Consider the following 13,024-nt stretch of genomic DNA (forward strand, 5'->3'; position numbering starts at 1 on the left):
GGTTGTGGGTTCGTTTCCCACGGGGGGCCAGTATGAAAATGTATGCACTCACTAACTGTAAGTCGCTCTGGATAAGAGCGTCTGGTAAATTACTAAAATGTAAATGTAAGTACACAATACACATTTGTTCTTATCATGTAAAAAATATTGAGATATTCATTGCGATATTGGTTGTGTATACATGTCATAATGTGTGTAATATATGTGGGCCACAGTAATGAGGTTGTGAGAGCAGGACAGAAGGATCATGAGCTCAGCTTTTCTACCAGTCACCCTTCACACCTGCTCCATCTGTCCCTCATATCAGACCTGCAGAGCATGAGCCAGACATCCCTCCATCTTTCCCCTCTCCCTCCCCTGCCTACCTCCCACCCCTACATCTTCTTCATGCCTCTACCTCCCTCCTCCTCCTTCTCCTCCTTCCCCACCCTGCCCCCTACCCCTTTCTCCCCTACCCCTCCTAAGGGTGGGGTGGTGGTGTAGACTAGTCTGAGCTGATCCGCTGAGCGACACCAATGCAGCAACCCTGATTTAACAGGAGCTACCTAAGAGGATCTAATTGTGACTGTAATGTAGACACATGGGAGCTATGGTGTGGCAGTGTGGTGTAAAAACGCACACACACACATGCACACACGCGGACAGGGAGAGAACGCATACACACGCACACACACACACCAGCAGTCTGCTGGACGGAAGGTACTTCATCACTGCTTCCAGAACAAGTAATTAAAGTGCCACCTGCCGTGCCCACACCGGAGAGGACACACACACACCCACACACTCCTTTACAGGAGACTGCCTCGGCTGGGTCGACTTGGTCCCCCGGCACACTGTTCTAATCATAGTACTTTCACTAATTTTAAAAAAAACCTGGACTCTCCCTTCCTTCACTGTCTCTCTCTCTACTCTCTCTCTCTCCTCTCTCTCTCCTTTTCTCTCTCGCTCTCCTTCTCTCGCTCTCCTTCTATCTCTCTCTCGCTCTCTGTAGCTCTGCTTTTTATTACAGCTACTCTAAATGTCACCAAAAGAAAATAAACAGAACAGACCATACCACAGAAATGGCATTACATCCTCATCTGGCTTTGACTCTGTGCCATCATCCATTCCCATCCCTCCATCTCCATCCCTCCATCTCCATCCCTCCATTCCCATCCCTCCATCTCCATCCCTCCATCTCCATCCCTCCATCTCCATCCCTCCATCTCCATCCCTCCATCTCCATCCCTCCATCTCCATCCCTCCATCTCCATCACTCCATCTCCATCCCCATCCCTCCATCTCCATCTCCATACCTCCATCTCATCCCTCCATTCCCATCCCTCCATCTCCATCCCTCTATCTCCATCCCTCCATCTCCATCCCCATCCCTCCATCTCCATACCTCCATCCCTCCATCTCCATCCCTCCATCTCCATCCCTCCATCTCCATCCCTCCATCTCCATCCCTCCATCTCCATCCTTCCATCTCATCCCTCCATCTCCATCCCATCCCTCCATCTCCATCTTTCCATCTCCATCCCTCCATCTCATCCCTCCATCTCCATCCCCATCCCTCCATCTCATCTCCATACCTCCATCCCTCCATCTCCATCTCCATCCCTCCATCTCATCCCTCCATCCCCATCCCTCCATCTCCATCCCTCCATCTCCATCCCTCCATTCCCATCCCTCCATCTCCATCCCTCCATCTCCATCCCTCCATCTCCATCCCTCCATCTCCATCCCTCCATCTCCATCCCTCCATCTCCATCCCTCCATCTCCATCACTCCATCTCCATCCCCATCCCTCCATCTCCATCTCCATCCCTCCATCTCATCCCTCCATTCCCATCCCTCCATCTCCATCCCTCTATCTCCATCCCTCCATCTCCATCCCCATCCCTCCATCTCCATACCTCCATCCCTCCATCTCCATCCCTCCATCTCCATCCCTCCATCTCCATCCCTCCATCTCCATCCCTCCATCTCCATCCTTCCATCTCATCCCTCCATCTCCATCCCATCCCTCCATCTCCATCTTTCCATCTCCATCCCTCCATCTCATCCCTCCATCTCCATCCCCATCCCTCCATCTCATCTCCATACCTCCATCCCTCCATCTCCATCTCCATCCCTCCATCTCATCCCTCCATCCCCATCCCTCCATCCCCATCCCTCCATCTCCATCCCTCCATTCCCATCCCTCCATTCCCATCCCTCCATCTTCATCCCTCCATCTCCATCCCTCCATTCCCATCCCTCCATCTCCATTTCTCCATCTCCATCCCTCCATCTCATTCCTCCATCTCCATCCCTCCATCTCCATCTCCATCCCTCCATCTCCATCCCTCCATCTCCATCCCTCCATCTCCATCCCTCCATCTCCATCTCTCCACCCTCATCCCCACCCTCACATCACAGCCCAGTATAATACCTCATATTAATTAGAATCTCGCCATGATGATTACTCAACTCCATATCAATGTGGTGTTTTTGTTTACCTACCTAACCCCTTAATAAAGAAAATAATAAAGTGATTGGCTTTATTAATTGCATTCCCGTACTGGGAGCACTGGCTCAGATCAGTGTATTGGTTCGTTTTCTTTCTGTCTGATATCATTTTATGGAGAGGATTTATATGGACCATCTAACAGATTGTGTGGCACGCAAACCTACCCGTCATATCCATCCAAGTTAGATTATTTCAGAACGGATAAAGTGTGCCCTTTTCTTTCAGTGACTGTGAAGAGAGAAAGACAAGAGAAAATACATCAATGTGTTAATGAATGAAATATTAAATCAGAGGGCTGGGCTGGCACAAAAACATGGCTTTTAGTATCTCTATCCAATGTTAGTTTGGCACATGACTGATGAACATATGGGGGTGGCTGTAAAGCACAATTTATACTTGCATGCGGTTTGCATTTTTAATCAAGAAAAGAGAAGCAGTGCAAAGAGGCTGCCTCCTGAGTGTCAATGCTTCTCTCACGTATGCAAAACAAGGTCAGTAATGCCACTACTCGTGTTCATTATTTGTTTATAACACGTGTAGTTGGTGTGGATATTTTAAATCCTTTGCAATACTGATGTTCATTATTTAGTAATAACACATGTGTAGTTGGTGTGTTTTGTCAGGCAGAAAGAGGTCAAACGTTTGGGGGGGAAGGACATCCGAGGGACACAGTGACACTAATATGATGTAAAACAGCACTGGAGCGAGTTGATACATTGACAATTTGGGATGTGGGCATATCCACAGTGGGGGTGTGGGGGAGACAGGAAGGAGAGAGGATGGCACGCCAGGGAGAGGAGAGGAGCACCCGTTTCCCCACCCAGTTCTCCAGAGACTAGGTAACTGTCACTTTGCATCGCTGTCCTTAACACACACACACACAGATACAATCACCCCCCCACACCTCAGCCCCCACCCGACACACACACCCACAAAGGGAGATGTCAGTGAATAGTGAATATGAGGGAACAGGGTTCCATACCGCAGATGGCATTACATGGCCTTGCCCCACTTAGCATTTCTGGGGCACCTCCTCTCCGTCGGAGCAGGTTAGTCCCAGCTGTACCCACCATCACACACACACGCACACCCTTGCACACACACACACACACAACCATCACAGGCTTCACCATGATGGATGTGACACTTGCAGATGAGGTTTTGTTGTGTGAGAATGTGTATCATTATCTATCTGCAGGACCACATGGATATTTCATTCCTGGTCTCTGTCTCTGGTACCAGTGCCTACCACTGCAGTTGTATTGTCACATGGAAATGTTAGGTGGACATATCACTGAGTGTACAAAACATCCAGGTGAAAGCTATGATCCCTTATTGATGTCACCTGTTAAATCCACTTCAATCAGTGTAGATGAAGAAGACAGGTTAAAGAAGGAGCTTTAAGCCTTGAGATAATTGAGACATGGATTGTGTATGTGTGCCATTCAGAGGGTGAATGGGCAAGGCAAAATATTTAAGTGCCTTTGAATGGGGTATGGTAGTAGGTGCCAGCTGCACAGGTTTGTGTCAAGAACTGCAACGCTGCTGTGGTTTTCATGCTCAACAGTTTCCTGTGTGTATCAAGAATGGTCCACCACCCACAGGACATCCAGCCAACTTGACACAACTGTGGGAAGCATTGGAGTCAACATGGAATGCTTTCAATAACTTGTAGAGTCCATGCCCTGACGAATTGAGGCGGTTCTGAGGACAAAAGGGGTGGGGGGGGTGCAACTCAATATTAGGAAGGTGTTCTTAATATTTTGTCCACTCAGTGTACAGCAAAAACGGGGACTTGAACATATCCTGCTATCCGGAAAGATATACACTATAGCCTAAAATGATCTGCAGGAATTTTTCATTCCTGGTCCTTCCCTGGTACCAGTACTGCAGTTGTATTGTCATATCAAGATGATGTTGATGTATGTTGTGTACATACAATAAAAACAGTCACTATGCAGAGATCCTTTTTTATCCAGAAGAAATGGGCAATATACATAAATTCACATAAGGGCATAGTTTCAATGATTAGTCATGCATTAGATATTCTATGCAACTATTATTCTAAATATTACAACTATATGCTTACAAAAAAAATATGTTTTCTCTCTGTTTCTACCTGACTGTCATTATATTGTCCTAATGACATTATCATTCACTTGTTAAAGTAAATTGCGGACACATTTGTCACCATCACAATTCATTGAATTAATAACATCATCAATAACAGAAATTATAACATCATCAAACCCAGTTGGTCCCAACTGCCACTGCAGTGTATTGTAGACTCCAGAACGGCTCCCAGCTTCCAGCCAGGGCCCAGAATGAGATATTTAATTTATATTAGGTAAAGTATGTTTTAATGGCTCCTCGTCGACCACTCATCCCCTGCCCTCCCCACGGGGAGAACACATCCTCAGGAAAGAAGGGCTACGTCCCAAATGGCACCCTATTGCCTACATAGTGCACTACTTTTGACCAGAGCCCTATGGGCCCTGGTCAAAAGTACTGCACTGTATAGGGAATAGTGTGCAATTTGGGACACAACCAGATTCTATTACAGTTTAAATGGCTTTTAGAAGTCTCTGGAATCAGGTAGTAGCATTCATTAGAGCACACACACACACGCACGCACACAATACACAGACAGGAAGAGGAGGAGGATGAGAGGAGGAGGAACAGGAGGAACAGGAGGAGGAGGTGGGGGAATAGGAGGAGGAACAGGAGGAGGAGGAGAGGAGGAGGGGAGGAGGAGGAGGAGGAAAAGAAGGAGGAGGAGGAGGAGGAGGAGGAGGAGAGGGGGAGGAGATGAACAGATGGGCCTAGCCCCTCCCCTGGGTCAGGTTACTCAGTGAGGAGAGGAGACACTGCTCCTGTTATTAAGTGTGAGACGCACTTTAGACTCACCAGAGTAGTACAGCTGCTGCTATACACACACACACATGCATGCGTGTACACACACACACACACACACACACACACACACACACACACACACACACACACACACACACACTCACACTCTCATGGGACACTTACTGGTGACATCAGCCTTGATGTCTGCTAGCTGAAAAAGTGGTGCAACATAGTCTCTGTAGATCTGATAGGCCTCTTTCTTATGGCTGGTAGGGTTCACTAACACCTTCAGGGACTTGGGCCTGTTCTGGAAACCTGCAAGAAGACAAGGGGATAAGCATTCAATCAAATGTATTAATAAAGTCATTTTATATCACAAAGTCCTGGTCCCCAAAAGAGACAGCAAAAACAGAAGCAGAGGACAACAGAATTAAAAAGGGCAAACAAACAGGTAAACGTCTGCTTCACTGTGTTTTCCAGTCCAGGTCGAGCACATCTGTTAGTCAGTGAAAGTAGCCATCCTTACCAGGCGTGATCAGTTTTATCACTGTGTATTGAGCTTCTGTCTGAGGCACATGCTGTAAAATCAGCTGAACAAAGAGTGAGTTGAGTCTGCTCTACTTCTAAAGGTCAGTAGGTTTGATGCTCTCGTTTACACAGCCTGAACTGCAGCCAGGGAGTCTGAGCTGAGGGAGATAGGGGGGAGTCATGACTCTCCGTCTAACTCTCTCCCCTTCCCTCACCCCTCACCCCTCGCCCCTGACCTCTCTCTCTATTCCCGCTGCCCTCTCTCTCCCTCTCTTCCCCCTCTCCCTCTCCCTCTCTTCCCCCTCTCCCTCTCTCCCTCTCTTCCCCCTCTCCCTCTCTTCCACCTCTCCCTCTCCCTCTCTTCCCCCTCTCCCTCTCCCTCTCTCCCCTACCCTCCATCCCTCTCATCCCCCTACCCTCTCTCCCTCTCTTCCCCCTCTCCCTCTCCCTCTCCCTCTCTTCCCCTACCCTCTCTCCCTCTCTCCCCTACCCTCTCTCCCCTACCCTCTCTCCCTCTCTTCCCCCTACCCTCTCTCCCTCTCTTCCCCCTGGCCTCTCTCCCTCTCTTCCGCCTCTCCCTCTCTCTGTGCTCCCCCCTGCCCTCTCTCTGTGCTCCCCCCTGCCCTCCACTAAGCACCCAGCCACTGAGCTACTGAGCTTCCACACTGGATCAGAATTAGGCAGAATTAGGGAGTGTTCCTTCCTGGCTTTCCTGGAGCCTGGTGGAGACCCAGGGATGGATGGGGAGAGGCAGCATGCTGAACCTCTCATCCCCCTCATCGTCTCCATTATCCCCCTCATTACTCTAATCCACTGGCTCCCTGGTGGTTGGTCCCTGAAGGTCCTGACCTCGACACGCTAATGAGCCCTATGCCCCCTGAGCCCCAGCCTGAGCCTCAGCCTGCCAGCCCTGACTCTACTCTGACAGAGCCCCTCTGAGCCCGGACCCCCGACCCTCTGCCAGCCACCCAGCTATCCATTCTGACATTACATTGTGATCTCTGGGGTTTCAGGGGCACCCGGTGTCACATGTTGAAAAGGAAGGGAACGAGCAATGATCAAGGAGGATGTGCAGACAGAGGGGACCAACGTCCGGGTCCCAGGGAGCGATGGTGTCATGGGGGACCGGGAGAGGAGAGGAACAGAGTGGAGAGGCGCACAGGAAGGTACAGTAGGCCTGGAGATGTGACCCCATCCTGCTCCCTCCAGTCTCTCTAGAGGATAGACAGATGCGGCTGGAGAGCAGGATCACATCTCCAGGCTTACAGGGCCTTCCTGCCCTGCACTCCACTTCTCTCTACACTCCCCCTATGACCTCCAGGCCCACTGTGCCACTCCTGTCTCTCTATCCTCTCCCACTCCTCCTGGGCTCGGAGGTCCTGACGCTGGGAGCAGGTGCAGGAAGGATGCTGTCATTGCTGTCTGGGTTGGGGCTGTGGTTGGGGCTCAGGAGGACCAGGGTAGGCCAGGGGGTTAGATCAGGAGACTCAGCCCAGGAGGCTCAGGAGGGTTTGGAGGCCAGGGGAAGGCTAGGGGGGACTGGGGGAGGAACAGGGGAGGTTAAGGAGGGTAAGAAGTGGCCATGGGAGGGGAGGGGACTACAGACACACACTAAGCCACACTTTGTCTGACACAGACAGATACGCAAAACAGATACACAAAACTCAGTTTTTCATATAATATCGAAAGAGACACTTTAAGCCATATATGGGTATTAGAGCTAGGTCTATTTATTAGGTAATTGGCTGTTATTTGGCTGTTATTTTTAAGTAAACACCATATAGTGGAGTACAACATTATAGTAACATTTCATTCTTAGGTACAGTATCTAAGTAACTAATGTATTACACTGTAAGTAACCATAGGTCATTGAAACCTTATGACCGTAAATCTGGTTGGCCTTCTCCTTTCTAAAACAACAGGAAACCGACATGAGTCTCCATACAATCCAGAATATTATGTTTCAGTCCAGTAGTCAGTAGAGCTCTCCTACAGGCTTCAGAATATACAGAGGATTATGTACCATAGCAACACGGAAAGCTGGGTAGCCAGGCTGGGGAGGGATCTCTCTCTTCATTCAGGGTTTAACTAAGTCCTCTCTTCCCCGCGAGGCGAGGAAATGTTTACCATCAACACTGGATAACACACACAGTGTCCATACAACAGCAAAATTGATTTACAGTGGGGAAAAAAAGTATTTAGTCAGCCACCAATTGTGCAAGTTCTCCCACTTAAAAAGATGAGAGAGGCCTGTAATTTTCATCATAGGTACATGTCAACTATGACAGACAAATTGAATTTTTTTTTCTCCAGAAAATCACATTGTAGGATTTTTAATGAATTTATTTGCAAATTATGGTGGAAAATAAGTATTTGGTCACCTACAAACAAGCAAGATTTCTGGCTCTCACAGACCTGTAACTTCTTCTTTAAGAGGCTCCTGTGTCCTCCACTCGTTACCTGTATTAATGGCACCTGTTTGAACTTGTTATCAGTATAAATGACACCTGTCCACAACCTCAAACAGTCACACTCCAAACTCCACTATGGCCAAGACCAAAGAGCTGTCAAAGGACACCAGAAACAAAATTGTAGACCTGCACCAGGCTGGGAAGACTGAATCTGCAATAGGTAAGCAGCTTGGTTTGAAGAAATCAACTGTGGGAGCAATTATTAGGAAATGGAAGACATACAAGACCACTGATAATCTCCCTCGATCTGGGGCTCCACGCAAGATCTCACCCCGTGGGGTCAAAATGATCACATGAACGGTGAGCAAAAATCCCAGAACCACACGGGGGGACCTAGTGAATGACCATCAGAGAGCTGCGACCAAAGTAACAAAGCCTACCATCAGTAACACACTACGCCGCCAGGGACTCAAATCCTGCAGTGCCAGATGTGTCCCCCTGCTTAAGCCAGTACATGTCCAGGCCCGTCTGAAGTTTGCTAGAGTGCATTTGGATGATCCAGAAGATAATTGGGAGAATGTCATATGGTCAGATGAAACCAAAATAGAACTTTTTGGTAAAAACTCAACTCGTCGTGTTTGGAGGACAAAGAATGCTGAGTTGCATCCAAAGAACACCATACCTACTGTGAAGCATGGGGGTGGAAACATCATGCTTTGGGGCTGTTTTTTCTGCAAAGGGACCAGGACGACTGATCCGTGTAAAGGAAAGAATGAATGGGGCCATGTATCGTGAGATTTTGAGTGAAAACCTCCTTCCATCAGCAAGGGCATTGAAGATGAAACGTGGCTGGGTCTTTCAGCATGACAATGATCCCAAACACACCGCCCGGGCAACGAAGGAGTGGCTTCGTAAGAAGCATTTCAAGGTCCTGGAGTGGCCTAGCAAGTCTCCAGATCTCAACCCCATAGAAAATCTTTGGAGGGAGTTGAAAGTCTGTGTTGCCCAGCGACAGCCCCAAAACATCACTGCTCTAGAGGAGATCTGCATGGAGGAATGGGCCAAAATACCAGCAACAGTGTGTGAAAACCTTGTGAAGACTTACAGAAAACGTTTGACCTGTGTCATTGCCAAAAAAGGGTATATAACAAAGTATTGAGAAACTTTTGTTATTGACCAAATACTTATTTTCCACCATAATTTGCAAATAAATTCATTAAAAATTCTACAATGTGATTTTCTGGATTTTTTTTCTCATTTTGTCTGTCATAGTTGACGTGTACCTATGATGAAAATGACAGGCCTCTCTCATCTTTTTAAGAGGGAGAACTTGCACAATTGGTGGCTGACTAAATACTTTTTTTCCCCACTGTATTGGGTCACTTCAGTACACCAAAAAATACACCAATAGGTACATTTACCGCCTAGTTCCTGCTAGATGAAAGAGACTTGTAAGCTATGTTTTTCAATTGTTTAGCATCCTCAGAATCAACCTTACAAATATAAAGTGTATACGAGTTATCTTATGAGTTGCTAACATGACATGGAAAGCTGGTCATTCGTGGGAGCTTGGGTGACATAACCAATGATGGTGCTACATTGACTGAATATTGACCGAGTTACTGTATGTGCAATTAAAGAGTGATGTTGTCCATGTTGTGGACTTGTGGAGAACAACATGAGATCATCAAATTTGCATCCGATGATGATGTCTTCGGTCTCTGACTCATGGGTTTAATGCTGTGTTATCTCTGAGGACCATAAGGCTGGCCTAATGTCACCCAACATACACACACACACACTAATGTCGCCCAACACAGTGACTACATCGGTCTCTGACCACCACTAAGTGCAGACAGACAGAACCAGGAGGAGAGGAGGGTGGCTCCTGTGGTTGTGGTCGAGATTCAGTCACCATAGCATCTGCTTAGACCTGCTAAGGGCTTCTCTCTACCCCTGGAGACAGCCACAAGTCACCAGGGACTACTTTTCCCATAATCACCAGTAAATTATCCAGAGCTGAGGTCAGGTTTCTCATTGATTCCTATTGGAAAACAAAGCTTCTGTCCTACCGGGAATACTAAGAGCCTCCTCCCCTCTGGTGGGCTAACGATCACAATGGGGATATGATGGGAAATATGGTAATGTCCCAAATGGCACCCTATCCCCTATATAGTGTACTCCTTTTGAGCAGGTCCCATAGGGCCCTGGTCAAAAGTAGTGCACTTTACAGGGAAGAGGGAGCCATTTGGACTCAACCTATAGCTATAATAGCTGAGGCCAATTACTCAGCCTGAGCCCTGGTATACCAATGTTGTGTTGTCCCTGTTCTTTTTCATTTGGCTGTGGGCTACTAATCTCCCGTTTAATGAGTTCAAAAACACTGGGAGGGTGAGTGTTCACGAGGCAGAGAGAGAGCGAGAGAGAGAGAGAGAGAGAGAGAGAGAGATGTAATGCACATATGCAGCTCAGTGATTGCTCCAATGACAATACTCGGACACAGACAGGCTTTCAGAAGGGCACAGAATATTTACTAATCCTTTAGGAACAGATGTCTTATTTTTTCCCCGCTGAAAATCCCTGGCTGACTGATTCGCTGGCTGGCTGCCTGGCTGGTGAGGGGGCCATGACCCTCCTGGCTGAGCCCAGGCCGGGGGCCCTGGGTGTGGGGAAGGTCAGGGCCTCGTAGGGCCTCTAAGGGGCTAGATCCACGCCACGTGACAATGACCATAGGAGTTGGCCAGTCAGTACAAACAGATTTGGGACCAGACTAACTTAGTACTGAGTCGTGTAGGCTGGACTCGTCTTGTCCCCATATTGTCCCCATCTTGTGCTCCTTCTCCCGGGCGCATGGCATACGGGTGGCGAACCCAACACCCCAGACCTTTCTTCAGCTCCTCAGATCCCCTGCCAAACAGGAGCATCTGGCACTGAGTCAGGAGCTGGCATTAGAACGCATTAGTGGTGGGGGAGCCCCCAGCCCAGTCCCTCCACGAACCCCCACCCGAGTCCCCTCCCCACCCGGCCATCTCCAGATTTACCCCCTCAAGCAGGGGGATCACCGTGCTGAGGCTCTAGATCTGGTGCCCAACACACACACACACACACAACCCTCCCTCAATATGTGCTCTGCCCCCCAACCCAACCCAATCCTCCCTCCATGCTGGATAAACGGACCAGATATTTGGGATTATTTGGGCTGTGTGTGTACAGTCTGTATTATTTTTTATAATCCAATTCACCCACAGAGAGATGTAGATGTAGGCAGAATAAAAAAATCCCCCAGACTTCATCAGGATTTATTCACAGTACTTTAACAACTGTGTTGTGAATATAATAACTGTGTTGTGAATATAATAACTGTGTTGTGTATATAATAACTGTGTTGTGAATATAATAACTGTGTTGTGAATATAATAACTGTGTTGTGAATATAATAGCAATTGTTATCTGCGTGTGATTTGGGTTAATAAAATAAATAAATAAATACTGTATTTGGAAATCCTTAAATAATCCCAAAAAAACAATGGGAATGTGTCTCTGGTTACTTTCACAAAAGGTTACCATTATGAACTTTATGAATATGTATTAGCACTAAGTACATTATAAACCAAAATATTACAAAAAATAACATACTGTAAGTACAGTGAAGAGATGTATAGCAGCATATGTGTTTTCACTGTATCTGATAATCCTGTGCGTTATATTGCTGGTGTGTTTTCACTGTAGCTGATAATCCTGTGTGTTATATTGCTGGTGTGTTTTCACTGTAGCTGATAATCCTGTGTGTTATATTGCTGGTGTGTTTTCACTGTAGCTGATAATCCTGTGTGTTATATTGCTGGTGTGTTTTCACTGTAGCTGATAATCCTGTGCGTTATATTGCTGGTGTGTTTTCACTGTAGCTGATAATCCTGTGTGTTATATTGCTGGTGTGTTTTCACTGTAGCTGATAATCCTGTGTGTTATATTGCTGGTGTGTTTTCACTGTAGCTGATAATCCTGTGTGTTATATTGCTGGTGTGTTTTCACTGTAGCTGATAATCCTGTGCGTTATATTGCTGGTGTGTTTTCACTGTAGCTGATAATCCTGTGTGTTATATTGCTGGTGTGTTTTCACTGTAGCTGATAATCCTGTGTGTTATATTGCTGGTGTGTTTTCACTGTAGCTGATAATCCTGTGTGTTATATTGCTGGTGTGTTTTCACTGTAGCTGATAATCCTGTGTGTTATATTGCTGGTGTGTTTTCACTGTAGCTGATAATCCTGTGCGTTATATTGCTGGTGTGTTTTCACTGTAGCTGATAATCCTGTGTGTTATATTGCTGGTGTGTTTTCACTGTAGCTGATAATCCTGTGTGTTATATTGCTGGTGTGTTTTCACTGTAGCTGATAATCCTGTGTGTTATATTGCTGGTGTGTTTTCACTGTAGCTGATAATCCTGTGTGTTATATTGCTGGTGTGTTTTCACTGTAGCTGATAATCCTGTGCGTTATATTGCTGGTGTGTTTTCACTGTAGCTGATAATCCTGTGTGTTATATTGCTGGTGTGTTTTCACTGTAGCTGATAATCCTGTGTGTTATATTGCTGGTGTGTTTTCACTGTAGCTGATAATCCTGTGTGTTATATTGCTGGTGTGTTTTCTTTTATAAATGCGGTGTGTATGTGTCAGACAGTGACATGTGTTCTGTGCTTCAACAATGACTGATAACACCTCTAGTGTGGGGTTTGGT

General features: G+C 47.0%; 1 protein-coding gene across 2 annotated transcripts in view; it reads right to left on the minus strand.

Annotated features, from left to right (window-relative positions):
• LOC121536975 (ceramide kinase-like protein) overlaps nucleotides 1-13,024 on the minus strand; it is a 60,184-nt gene that overhangs the window by 27,358 nt on the left and 19,802 nt on the right. For both annotated transcript variants that reach the window (XM_041844672.2, XM_041844670.2), the window contains one exon: nucleotides 5,534-5,665. In XM_041844672.2, the coding sequence (XP_041700606.1) occupies nucleotides 5,534-5,665 (132 nt within the window). The remainder of the gene's footprint in view (nucleotides 1-5,533; nucleotides 5,666-13,024) is intronic.

Source organism: Coregonus clupeaformis, chromosome 23 (assembly GCF_020615455.1).
Source record: "Coregonus clupeaformis isolate EN_2021a chromosome 23, ASM2061545v1, whole genome shotgun sequence".
Classification (NCBI taxonomy): Eukaryota; Metazoa; Chordata; class Actinopteri; order Salmoniformes; family Salmonidae; genus Coregonus; species Coregonus clupeaformis.